The sequence below is a fragment of the Capra hircus genome, chromosome 7, assembly GCF_001704415.2.
Source record: "Capra hircus breed San Clemente chromosome 7, ASM170441v1, whole genome shotgun sequence".
Taxonomy (NCBI): Eukaryota; Metazoa; Chordata; class Mammalia; order Artiodactyla; family Bovidae; genus Capra; species Capra hircus.
This window is the reverse complement of record NC_030814.1, coordinates 85,986,980-86,001,566: the sequence shown is the minus strand read 5'-3', so window position 1 is coordinate 86,001,566 and position 14,587 is coordinate 85,986,980. Positions and strand designations below refer to the sequence as shown.

Genomic DNA, 14,587 nt, shown 5'->3' with positions numbered 1-14,587 from the left:
AACTATAGTTAATCATGCTTGTCAGTACAGACACGGTTTGTTGCTCTTTATATATACTTATGTATCATGATCCAAATTTTCGTTTTTTATCTAATCCCAAACCCTTCACCAGTTCTTTAATTATAGAAACAGAATTTTTAATCCCACAGTCCAAAGACTTAAGGATACCATGCTTCCTTATTCCTTCTTTATAAGTTATGGGAGGGAATAATTAATTATTAGAAAGTACATTCCTTTTTTATGGTTGCAATATCAAAATATCACAAATTTGATTGCTTAACATACCCAAACTCATTATCTTACAATTTTCTACATTTGAAGGTTGACCTGGATCTCACTGGCTAAAACCAATGTATCACAAGGCTGTCTGTGCTACCTTCTGAAGGCTCTAGGGGAGACTCTGTGTCCTTGCTTTTTCTAGGTTCTAGATAATTCTTCACCTGAGAATCTCTGCCTCCATCCTCAAAACCAGTAATAACGAGCTGAATCCTTCTTACAGGCACATCTCTCTCTGTGCCTTTCTTCTGGAATCATCTCTCTCCAACTCTGAGCTTTTATGCCTCCCTGGTCAACTTTTAAAGACTGTTGTGATTACACTGGGCATACCAGACAGCCTAGGATAATCTCCTTCTTTTAAAATACGTTGACTGGGAGCCTCAGTGGCATCTGCAAGCTTCATTTCCCTTTACTGTGTAACCTAACATATTCTTAGGTCCCAGGTCCATTAAAACATGAACATCTTCAGGGACCCTTATTCTGCCTGCCCAGAAAGTAAGGCAACTTCACTAGTAATAGCTGGGACTTGGATCCAGAATTATACTTTATTTCTCTTTAAATTTAAGAATAGCATCATAGTTCATCCAAAGCAACTAAAAACTCTGATTTAAACTATGACACAATTCTAATAGGGCACTGACTTCAAAACTAATCTCAGTTTCAGGGATGTTAAAACTGCACACATACATTTGAGAATTGACATTCTGTTGGTTAAAATATTTAACAGCATTTTTTTTTCTCCAGGTATCTATATACTTACCAACTAACCTGCCTAATTAAAACAAGAAGGAATGTGATTGAGGAGGTGGTGAAACAACTTTTACTTTTTACCCTCTAAACAGCTTTTCAAATATAAACTTAATAAATAAGTATAACTTCTCAACTGAAACACTTATTTATAATATTCCATAACACTGATACAGTCTGGCTCCTTAAAGGACACATATCTTTTATACCAGTAAATAAACAAAACATCCATCCTACTGTTTCAAATTTTACATGCTGAAAGTAAAAGTACTTTTGAATATTATATTTGCCACTTCTTTCTACATTTTAATGTATACAATTTTATTCTAAAACTTCATTCAAAGGTATTTTTCTCATCTTCAGATTTCTAGTTGTACTGTCCCTGGGTACACAAATGCATTTATTGCAAAATTGATACTTAACCTGAAGAAAGTAAAGAAAACCACTAGGCCATTTAGGTATGACCTAAATCAAATCTCTTACGATTATACAGTGGAAGTACAAATAGATTCAAAGGATTAGATCTCATACAGTGCCTGAAGAACTATGGACAGAGGTTTGTAACACTGTATAGCAGGCAGTGATCAAACCATCCCCAAGAAAAAGAAATGCAAAAAGGTATAATGGCTGTCTGAGGAGGTCTTACTAATCGCTGAGAAAAGAAGAAAAGTGAAAGGCAAATGAGAAAAAGGAAAGCAGAATTCCAAAGAATAGCAAGGAAAGGCTTCCTAAGAAAGCCTTCCTAAGTGAATAGTTCAAAGAAACTGAGGAAAATAGAATGGGAAAGACTAGAAAGCTCTTCAAGAAAATTAGAGATACCAAGGGAACATTTCATGCAAAGATAGACACAATAAAGGACAGAAGTGGTATGGACCTAATAGAAGCAGAAGACATTAAGAAGAATGGTCAAGAAGATACAGTAGAACTAAAAAGATCTTACTGACTCAGATAACCACAATGGTGTGATCACTCACCTAGAACCAGATACCCTAGAGTGTGAAGTCAAGTGGGTCTTAGGAAGCATCACCATAAACAAAGCTAGTGGAGGTGATGGAATTCCAGCTGAACTATTTCAAATGCTAAAAGATGATGCTGTGAAAGTGCTGCACTCAATATGCCAGGAAATCTGGAAAACTCAGCAGTGGCCACAGGACTGGAAAAGGTCAGTTTTCATTCCAATTGCAAAGAAGGGCAATGCCAAAGAATGTTCAAACTACTGCACAGTTGTACTCATTCCACATGCTAGCACTGTCACGCTCAAAATCTTCCAAGCTAGGTTTCAACAGAACATGAACCGAGAACTTCCAGATGTTCAAGCTGGATTTAGAAAAGGCAGAAGAACCAGAGATCAAATTGCCAACATCCGCTGGATCAGAAAAAGCAAAAGAATTCCAGGAAAACATCTACTTCATTGACTACGCTGAGGCCTTTGACTGTGTAGATCACAACAAACTGTGGAAAACTGACTTGAAGATATGGGAATACCAGACCACCCTACCTGCCTCCTGAGAAACCTGTAAGCAGGTCAAGAAGCAATGATTAGAACTGGACATGTAACAATGGACTTGTTCTAAACTGGGAAAGCAATACATCAAGGCTGTATACTGTCACCCTGCTTATTTAATGTATATACAGAGTACATCTTGCAAAATGCTGGGCTGGATGAAGCACAAGCTGGAATCAAGATTGCTGGGAGAAATATCAATAACTTAGACATGCAGATGATACCATCCTTATGGCAGAAAACAAAGAGGAACTAAAGAGCCTTTTGATAAAGGTGCAAGAGGAGAGTGAAGAAGCTGGCTTAAAACTCATCATTCAAAAAACTAAGATCGTGGCATCCAGTCCCATCACTTGATGGCAAATACAAGGGAAACAATGGAAACAGTGACAGACTTTATCTTCTTGGGCTCCAAAATCACTGCAGATGGTAACCCAGCCATGGTATTAAAGTACACTTGCTTCTTGGAAGAAAAGCTATGACAAACCTAGACAGTGTATTACAAAGCAGAGACATTACTTTGTCAACAAAGATCCATCTAGTCAAAGCTATGGTTTTTCCATTAGTCATGTATGGATGTGAGAGTTGGTCCATAAAGAAAGCTGAGCGCCAAACAATTGATGCTTTTGAACCGTGGTGTTGGAGAAGATGCTTGAGAGTCCCTTGGAGAGAGTCCCTTGTAAGGAGATCAAAGCAGGCATTCCTACAGGAAATCAATCATGAATATTCATTGGAAGGACTGATGCTGAAGCTGAAGCCCCAATACTTTGGCCACCTGATGCAAAGAGCCCAACTCATTGGAAAGACCCTGATGCTGGGAAAGATTAAGGGCAGGAGGAAAAGGGGATGACAGAGGACAAATGGTTGAATGGCATCACTGACTCAATGCACATGAGTTTGAGTAAGCTCCAGGAGATGGTGAAGGACAGGGAAGCCTGGCATGCTGCAGTCAACGGGGTCGCAAAGAGTCGGACGTGACTGAGTGAACAATAACAACAAAACAGATGCATGATGCTATGAAGGAAAGCTGTTTCTCATTATAGAAAAATCTGAGACAAAGATTTCAACTGTGTACCACTTACTAACACTGATGCTGGACAATGCGTAACCTGTCCACAGGGGATAAAATGATGTGATAGAGCTAGTGCCTACTGAGTGCTGATTAAAAACTAGCTGTCTTTGTGAAATCAGTAATACAGTCTTTGTGAAATCTAATTTAAAAGTGAGGGATTCAAACCTTCAAGGTGTTAAACAATGTGCCCACATTCATGCCTGTAAAAAGCAGCAGAGACTGATTTGAATCTAGATGTCTGACTTCAACATCCATGCTCTGTTCTGTTTCAGAGTTTTCTTCATCTGTAAAGTAATAATGATAAAAAAAAAAAAAAAGGAACTAGAGAGTTTCAAAAAAAAGGAGAGAAAATATCCATGGAAGTGTTTCTCAAGTTACAATGAGCAGTATCAGCATCACACTGCTTTTAAAATATAGGCATTTCTTTACAGGTACAATTAAAATTAATAACCTGAATTCAAAGTTTTTAACTACTGTCCTTCCCCTCTCAGTATACTTAGGAGAGCAGGGGAAATTTTCATGGTAATCATTCAGGCCCATATTATCCAAACCAATAAATACTAAATCTACTTCTTTCCTTTCTCTTTTTCTTTCAGTATTTTCATTCTAGTATCCAATGTGAACTGAACTGACTTCACATCAGAAATAGATAAAAGAAGAAGGCATATATAAACTTAAGAAAGCATCTGACCCAAAAAAACAAACAAAACCCAAAATACTCATAATAGTGCATGAAGAGATTTACAAATGTGTATCAATAGATATTCAGTTGATTTAAGACCTAAATCTCTTCTATTTTGTTATGCTAGAGATTGAGAGCTGTTAAGATGACAAGTAGGCTATACATGCTTATTTAATTTGGGTTACAAATTACAGAGCAGTTTATCAGTACTCCCTTAATAAGAGTGGGAATTATTAATATTGCCCCATATTCTTCTTCTCCAATAAAAGAGTATATAAATATCATGGAAGCTCTATGCCTTAGGCTGCAATTTCCAGAAATGAAAAGCTTTAAATTGGTTTAAATAGAAAGAGATATCTGGGGCTTCCCAGGTGGCACTGGTGGTTAAGAATCTGCCTGCCAATGCAGGACATATGAGGGATGCAGGTTCGATCTCTGGAAAGAAATGGTTCGATCTCTGGAAAGAGAAGAAAATAGCAACCCCTTTCACATTCTTGCCTGGGAAATCCCATGGACAAGGGAGCCTGGTGGGCTACAGTCCATAGTGTAGTGAAGAGTCAGATATGAGTGAGCATCTGAGCACAGTAAGGATATTTACTGGCTTACACATTCAGAAGCTCAAAGGCTAGACTGGGTCCAAGGCAAGGAGAATGGCATGATTCAACAGTGTCCTTGAGGATAAAGACACCCTTCATCTCTCCATTGTGCAGTGTATGAATTCATATTTATCTGAAGACTAATTTCCTTTGTGACTATACTGATCAGGGCTGCATCCTTTCTTGTTTACATGCTGTGGGACAGATATGACCAAGCTTCAGGCATGAAAAATGTTCCTTTCTTCAGATTCACGAGGCAGACATAGGTTACAGGTTACATGTCCCAATCACGGCAACGCCATGTGCTGACTGGCTTAGGCCTGAGGCCCAGAAATGATCCCCCTGATCAGCCTATATGAATCATGACCCATCCACAGAAGTATATCCTTTTCTACCTGGCATCGGGCTGCACAGTGGTGGATGTATGAGTGATAGGGTGGCAACCACCACACCTACTTCACACTAATGTCTTTATAAATCTTACCAGTGTAGGTCTCTAGGCAGAAGCATGGTTCATGTGAAAAGACATTTTATGTGGGGACAGGGATTGGGATGAAGAGACTACTCTTCTGATTTGGCTGTTAAAAGTTTTCTCACTTAACGTCCCCTGGGGAAAAAAATCTCATATTTTTACTCTGCTCAAGATTAAATATGAACAAAGACCTCCATTTCATATGTGGGATAAGAAAAAGAAATGCTGAAAGATACAGAGGGGAAAACTAGGATTTAGCAATGCCAGAGGAGACCATGAAAATATAAGTACTCGGAAACAGAAGGGGATATCAAAAAGGGGATCAGATTTTTCACATCGTATGCTATGTTGAAAACCAATTTTTATCAAGCTCTTAATGGACAAGTGAACAGAGCTGGGAACTGGTTACATCATTTTGCGGATGAACCATACATATTCTCATTACACTAATAATTCCAAGTATACCAAGCTTCCTCATTATCCAAATGTGCTTCAACCCAGAATAAATATGCATGCTATTTTCAATTAGCAGATTTAGCAAGATATAAAACATAGTCATAGTCATAAAGAAATCGGTTCTCCTCATATGAGTAACTGCTTCCTTAGTCCATGTGTACATACTTTAAAGAGGTGGTTAGAGACCATAATTATGGAATATATTGCCTGAGTTGCTCATTTTTCTCAGCTCTAATAAGGCAAAAAGTTGATCTGTCTATATTACAAGAAGGTTTTGGGGCCAACATAGCTGTTTAAGTAGAGGAAAAGGTAATTATTTTGAGACAAGCTTTCTTAGTAATCAAATGCTTCCATGGTTAGGTAGATTAAAACTCTATATCAAGATTTAATTTCTGAAAATTCAGCCAAGAAGACAAGAAAACAGCAGGAAGCAAGTTAGTCATTTAACATTAGGAAGATCATCCCTAGATCTATTCAGCTTTTCCTTAGGTGTCCAGCTTGTTTTACTTTTCCAGTCATTTCTGAATCAAATATTCCTTTGATTCCATCATCCTCGACTTCATACTATTATAACTATTTTTCACTTATTATCTCAGATTTAATCATCTGAGGAGGCTGGTAAGAACTTAACAGAACTAGTTGCTTAAAATTATATTTTTAAGTACCACTGATACTTAAAAAAATAGTTTATTCTCTTTTTCCCATTTTTTTATAGTTTGCCTCACAAGACATAAATGATACTTCAGTGATGGCTAAATTAAAATACTTATTACACTAAAGCGATGAACTCCACATGATAAATCAAAACCAGATCAAACTCTTAAATGTACCCTAACAATAACCCAATAGCAATGCCTTATTAAAACTATACAGTGTCCTAAAACTAAACATATATATAAATAGTTATATAATTTTATCTATCTATAGTTTCAGCTCTCTGTCTGGATATATGACTTAAAACTATACATATATATAGTTATAAAATTTTACCTATCTACAATTTCATCTACCTGCTTGGATAAGTCAATTTATATATGTGCATTTATACTAGCATAAATGTGGCCATTCTCTGAAAATTAAAAACTGTGGTTTATAGATTCTGTTAGCTATACAGTTATGCCTTAGGGATTTTAGATATCCAAGACAAAATATTGAAAATTTGCTACTTTATGTACAGAAAATCCTCATTAGTTGGGCAAATGAGATGGACTTTCTTTCACCCAGTCTGCAAATAGTTTCAAATGTATGTAACTCAAAAATAAATCCATTAGTCAACTCTACTAACATTAACATATTTGCCTCAGTTTATGAATAATAACATAATTTAATTGAATCCATGTTTATATTTCTGAGAAAAAAACACAAAGAATAACTCATGGTATTTTTAAAGCATCATTTAAACTTTTATCTGCTATATAGTACACATATGTCTTCAAGTTGTTTCACTAATAATTGAATCGGTGACAAATAATTAAACATATAGGTTGAAAACATACAACACTGATATTCTAAAAATATTTCGCTATAACTATCACTGTCAAATAATTTTCAACATTTAAACAAATGATGTGTTTAAGCTCCCAGATCTCCTCCACAGTGTAAAAATTTTTACATACACTTACCAACAGTATCACATGGTTCATCTTTGTGTACACAGAAATCTTTCCTAGAAAGAAAAACAGAAAATGTAGTTTGTTCCACAAACAACAAAGTATATGACTTATTTTTAACAGTTATAATGAATAAGTGAATGGCAATCTTTATCTCCAATAATTTAATAAAACTGAAAATAGGATTAACTAATTTTTGATTCTAAGAAAATGTGAGAATAATTAAATTACTATACCTTTTACCTGATATAATCCTGAAACACTGTGTCCGATCCCAGGGATCAAACCCAAGTCACCTGCACTGCAGGCAGATATTTTTTTACCAGTTGAACCACAAGGGAAGCCTTTAGACATAATACTATTGCATATGTAATAGACTATAGAATACTATAAACATAACTTCTGTGTGCACTGGGAAATCAAAATACTCATGTGGCTTGCTTTGTTGCAGTGGTCTGGAACCAAATCTATAATCTCGCCAAGGTATGCCTTTAACTCCATCTCAATTTTTGACATCTCAAGTTAGACAGTTTCTTCTAAACCACTAGCGCTCGTTTAAATTTACCTATATATTTGGCAATTTCTTTTCTCAGCAATATCTTGTATCATTGCTTTCTAGAGAGACTGTTATTCTTTAAGTGTGAGGACCTATGAATACTACTAAACGGTCCCAGTTTCCTTAATTCTCATTAGTCTGCATTTATTCACAATGGAAGAGTATGGTGACTATAGAACTGTAGGCTGACTTTATCAGCCCTCAACACACTGAAGATATTTCATTTTATTCCAGCATTTATAAAAAAGAAGTCTGTCATCAACTTGCAGTTTTCATTCCAATCCCAAAGAAAGGCAATGCCAAAGAACGCTCACTACTGCACAACTGCACTCATCTCACAAAATTCTCCAAGCCAGGCTTCAACAGTACATGAACTGTGAGCTTCCAGATGTTCAAGCTGGTTTTAAAAAGGCAGAGGAACCAGAGATCAAATTGCCAACACCTGTTGGATCATCAAAAAAGCAAGACAGTTCCAGAAAAACATCTACTTCTGCTTTATTGACTACGCCAAAGCCTTTAACTGTGTGGATCACAGCAAACTGTGGAAAATTCTGAAAGAGGTAGGAATACCAAACCACCTGACCTGCCTCTTTGAGAAATCTGTGTGCAGGTCAGGAAGCAACAGTTAGAACTGGACATGAAACAACTGACTGGTACCAAATAGGACAAGGAATATGTCAAGGCTGTATATTGTCACCCTGCTTATTTAACTTCTATGCAGAGCACATCTTGAGAAACCCTGGACTGAAAGAAGCACAAGCTGGAATCAAGATTGCCAGGAGAAATATCAAGAACCTCAAATATGCAGATGACACCACCCTTATGGCAGAAAGTGAAGAACTAAAACAGCCTCCTGATAAAAATGAAAGAGTAGAGTGAAAAAGTTGGCTTAAATATTCAGAAAACTAAGATGATGGTGTCCACTCTCATCACTTCATGGCAAATGGAGAAACAGTGGAAACAGTGACAGACTTTATTTTGGGGGGCTCCAAAATCACTGCAGATGCTGACTGCAGCCATGAAATTAAAAAACACTTACTCCTTGGAAGAAAAGGTATGACCAAACTAGACAGCATATTAAAAAGCAGAGACATTACTTTGCCAACAAAGGTCAGTCTAGTCAAGGCTATGTTTTTCCAGTAGTCATGTATAGTTGTGAGAGTTGGACTATAAAGAAAGCTGAGCACCAAAGAATTGATGCTTTTGAACTGTGGTGTTGAAGAAGACTCTTGAGAGTCCCTCGGACAGCAAGGAGTCCATCCTAAAGGAAATCAGTCCTGAATATTCACTGGAAGGACTGATGTTGAAGCTGAAATTCCAACACGTTGGACAGTTGATGCGAAGAACTGACTCATCTGAAAAGACCCGGATGCTGGGAAAGATTGAAGGCGAGGGGAGAAGGGGATGACTGGGGATGAGATGGTTGTAAGGCCTCACTGACTCAATGGACATGAGTTTGAGTAAACTCCAGGAGTTGGTGATGGACAAGGGAGGCCTGGTGTGCTACTGTCCATGGGGTTGCAAAGAGTCAGTCACGTCTGAGCAACTGAACTGAATCAACTTGCTCTTCTTTCATTTGGCTTTGATTAATTTTTCATTGAGCACTGACATATAACATTGTTTCTGGTTAATTTTAAGATTTCTTTTTGTCTTAATATTAATAGTTCTGCACTTCCACTAAGATGTACTGAGTTTGTTTTATCTTCTTTGTTACTTGGTACGTCCATTTGAAGATTCACAAATATACATCATAACCATTATTTATTTACCTAATTCCTCTGACGTTCTCTCTGCTCTTTTCCTATAACTTCTTGAAGTGTATATTCATTCTTCTCATTCTGATGTCAGTAACTGTCACTCTTTGGTATTTCCATCTCTTAATCACTCTGTACAGCCTTCTGGGATAATCCTTCAGATCTATCGTCCAAGCCACAGGTGCTCTCTTCAACTGCATCTACTCTGCTCTTCAACTCAGAAACTAAGAATTGTAAGCACATTTTTATGCTTTATTTTCCTCAGTTTTCAAATAATCTTTTCTTTCAAAGTAGCTTTTTTCTCACACTTTGAATTTTTGTGTTTTCCATCCTGTGAACATGCTTTTTTATAACTTCTGTCAGTATCTCAAAAATATTCTTTTTCATGCTCCTTGGCTCTAACCACGGGATATGTTGTCACCTGGTGTTTGGGAATCCTGCTCTGAACTCATTGGTCGAACGTTTTTTTGTGGACGCCTTGTGAGGTCAAAGGTAAAAGAGGGCCCCTTCACAGTAGTTCTGCATATGCTTTCACCAAGTGTTTCAACGTTGGGTTGTGTCCATGGAAATGAACACCCACAGGAGCCATTTCCTCCTAACGTGGGTTCCTGGTTAAAGCAGAAAGGAAGCTTCCTTACTGTTGACAGCCTGTGCTTGTTGCAAAAGTTACCAGACCAAAATTTTATTAAGGGTGTAAGTATGCAAGGGTCCTGGCTGTCTGTAATCATTTCAGTTCCCACTTCACAAAGGCACAGACTTTTTTCTCTATATGGGAGTTCAACCCAAGAATCCCAATTTTTAAGTCCAACAAACTCCTACCAGGACAACTATCACATTACTTCAGAAGCCTACTGCATTTTTCTTTGCCAGAGTCCTCTTGTGCTTGGCCCATCTGTGCACGTAAAAGGATTTTTATTATGCTGTTTCTACAATTCCTAGATGTTGATGATGGGAACATTTTCTGATTATTTACTCAGACCGATTATCACAAATTAAAGGAAGAGGGCACAATCTGTGACCTACCATATAGTAACTAAGCATACTGAAACATTTATTGTTAACATTAGATCTTAATATACATAAGCTTTATTCTAATATTATATTTTATATGATGCAGTTACTTTTACCAAACTCTTTAAAAGACTGAACAACTACCTCAGTATAATGTTCACATTGACCTCAACTGATACATTATTTTCTCAAAGATATATTTCTACAAATAGGGATTACATTAGTTATAAATTATTTAAAAAATTAGTGATTAGTGCAATATTGTCATTTTCCTCTTATAAGGTAGGAAACAGAAAAAAAAATGTGTTAACTAGACATGACTATGACTGAATTAGAGAATGAAGTAATTTAATATCAAAGCTTAATTACTAGAATTTTTTATTATTCCTTGAGGCAAATGTCTGACAAAGATGATTTTATGAAATAGATATAGAGTCAACTCTTGATTACTAGAGTAAAGGCAAGAAAGGTAAACGCTTGATAAAGATGATAAAAATAATCTTAAATAATATATTTTTAACACAAGGGACAATACAGATTTACTATAAACACAATTCATCTAAATCATACCCATTAATTAGAAATACATTAACTATTCTGCAATTATAACAAAATAATAACAAGTATGAGACTTTATCACAGCAATTACTTCATAATTAGTTGAGGAGTTATTATTCCTGTTAGTCTCTTTGCCAAGAACGGTCTGTTTAGTCAAAGCTATGGGTTTTCCAGTAGTCATGTATGGACAATAAAGAAGGCTGAGAACCAAAGAACTGATGCTTTTAAATTGTCGTGCTAGAGACGATTCTTAAGAGTGCCTTGGACAGCAAGGAGATCAAACCAGTCAATCCTAAAGGAAATCAACCCTGAATATTCACTGGAAGAAATGATGCTAAAGCTGAAGTTCCAATACTTTGGCCATCTGATGCAAAGAGCCGACTCACTGGAAAAGACCCTGATGCTAGTGAAGATTGAGGGCAGGATGAGAAGTGGGTGACAGAGGATGGGACGGTTGGATGGCATCACTGACTTAATAGACATGAGTTTGAGCAAACTCCAGGAGATAGTGAAGGACAGGGAAGCCTGTCATGCTGAAGTCCATGGGGTCACAGAGAGCTGGACATGATTAACAACTGGACAAAAACAACGATAAGGAAGTTGGAGGCTGAAGCCCCACTGTACATTGCCCTGTCTCTCTTCCTTTCCTTACTTAACTCCAGCTGTCAATATTTGGATTTGGTTTGCTTTGGTGACCAGGCTTTCTCCTGCCTCTGCTTTCATAATGCAAGTCACATATATCTTTTCTCTAGAGAAAGCCTACTGCAGAGACCTCTCATCTGATTGCAAGGAAGTGAGAAATCCTCTAAAATGGAATATATGCAATGTAGTGTTACATGGAGAAGGAAATGGCAACCCACTCCAGTATTCTTGCCTGGAGAATCCTGTGGACAGAGGAGCCTGGTAGGCTGCTGTCCATGGGGTTACACAGAGTCGGACATGACTGAAGCGACCCAGCATGCATGCATGCATTGGAGAAGGAAACGGCAACCCACTCCAGTACTCTTGCCTGCAGAATCCCAGGGACGGAGCCTGGTGGGCTGCCATCTATGGGGTCGCACAGAGCAGACATGACTGAAGCAACTTAGCAGCAGCAGTAGTGTTATATTATGCTATCTACAGTTTATTGTATATATCTAAACAAGAGAAACAGTACATGTTTCATTAATTTGTAAAAACTAATGTTTTTCTCAAATGGTATTGCTTTTATTCTGATAAAACTATTGATAATTAATTCATCATGGATAATTAAAAATTGGCCATTACCACTTGATACATTAATCTTTACTCTACACAAAATATTTTCCTTTATATATGACAGATATGTAACCCTATTAATATCATTTGCATATGCCTTAAAAATGTTCTGTCCCAACTGAATGAAAGGAAATAGCCAAAAAAAATAAGAGAGAGAGAAATTTAACTAAAACAAATAATCAAATTGCCCATCAGCACAGATGGGTCTTAAAATTTATGCCATTTTAGTAAAAAAATTATCTTTCTGAAAATACATGCCAAAATTAGAATGACAACTCTAGAAAAATGAGTGAAGATGCACTCAAATTTTATCCCATAAATGTAACCACTCAAGCTATCCTAGCTTAAACTTTTAAGTTAAACTAATGGATAGCATTGCCTTGAATATTCAAGGTACAAAACTGAAAACCTTAAGAATCTGGGCAAAACAAGACTGCTGTTAGTTATAACCAAAGGGTTTAAAAAAAAAAAACTTTGATCCTTTGACAGCCACTAAAGTACCTAACCTTAACTATTCCCAACCCCAGCACCTTTCCACCAGGAAGCTACCTTCAAATATGTCATATTTCCTGGTCACTGACTTTATTTATTTATTTATTTTCTGGTACATAGATCTTTTTTTTTTAATTTATTTATTTTAATTGGAGGTTAATTACTTTACAATATTGCAGCGGTTTTTTCCATACATTTACATGAATCCGCCATGGTGTACATGTGTTCCCCATCCTTAACCGCCCTCCCACTTCCCTCCCCATCCCATCCCTTAGGGTCATCCCAGTGCACCAGCCCTGAGCACCCTGCCTCATGCATTGAACCTGGACTGGTGATCTGTTTCACATATGGTAATATACATGTTTCAATGACATTCTCTCAAATCATCCCACCCTCACCTTCTCCCACAGAATCCAAAAGACTGTTCTTTACATCTGTGGCTCTTTTGCTGACTTGCATACAGGGTCATCGTTAAGCATCTTTCCAAATTCCATATATATGCATTAATATACTATATTGGGGTTTTCCTTTCTGACTTACATTACTCTGTATAATAGGCTCCAGTTTCATCCACCTCATTAGAATTGATTCAAATGCATTCTTTTCAATAGCTGAGTAATATTTCATTGTGTACATGTACCACAGCTTTCTTACCCATTCGTCTGCCAAAGGACATCTAGGTTGCTTCCCGGTCCTGGCTATTATAAACAGTGGTCACTGACTTTAAACAACAGAATTTACACACGTGACTCCCCACTTCAACTCAAAACTGCTTTTCCAGAGGATCTAAAGTAGACAGTATAGTAAGGGAGTGTGAATGACCCTGGATCATTCAAACTCGGGCAGAGACTTCAAGAGTTTTCCTCTTCACCATTTTTCTTGATGTTTGGTTCTTTCGTCCTTCCTTTAATTCTGAATACTACACAGAATCTTCTCCATGTATCAAAAAGAATCCAAAAGAACCTCTTGTGTTCAACTTGGTCCACACTGGATTCTGTGACTCAAAACCAACACCAAACGATATACAAAAATATACCTCCTGGTGGTACAAACATATCCAGATACTGAATATAATTATAGATGAAGAGGAATGAAAAAGGTCTGTTGACATTCTTGTAACAAATAAAAGACCAGACACGGATGATCTAGAAATCAAATTTATCACAAGGACACCATGCCTAGTTGTAGAGGTTGTGCGCTGCTTACTTCTAATGGCTCCTTTACATACACAACGATGCAAATGACTCCCCCTACTGTTGAGCAGTGCGCAGCCTACACAATAGGATTCCTTATGTGCTTCTCACATGCCAAGTGCTTAGGAAGAGAAATAAAAAGATAAATTTCAAAAAGGCTTCTGCACTGAAAGCCAAGAAGAGAATGATATAAAATCACCTCTGTAATGTGTAAAGGGCCTAGGATCAGTGATGAAGAAGCCTGGGGAATTGTAATAAATAAGAGATAGTCCTATTTTGCAATGGCCTTTGCCAGAAAACAAATGGAGAGAGAAACACCCAAAACAGATGATGCTGAATAATATGGCAATCCAG

At 37.1% G+C, this 14,587-nt stretch overlaps 1 protein-coding gene across 1 annotated transcript in view; it reads right to left on the bottom strand.

The window, feature by feature from the left end:
* Positions 1–14,587, bottom strand: part of ADAMTS19 (ADAM metallopeptidase with thrombospondin type 1 motif 19) — a 263,593-nt gene that overhangs the window by 170,340 nt on the left and 78,666 nt on the right. The window contains exon 7 of the mRNA XM_018050709.1: positions 7,425–7,468. Coding sequence (XP_017906198.1) covers positions 7,425–7,468 — 44 coding nt within the window. The remainder of the gene's footprint in view (positions 1–7,424; positions 7,469–14,587) is intronic.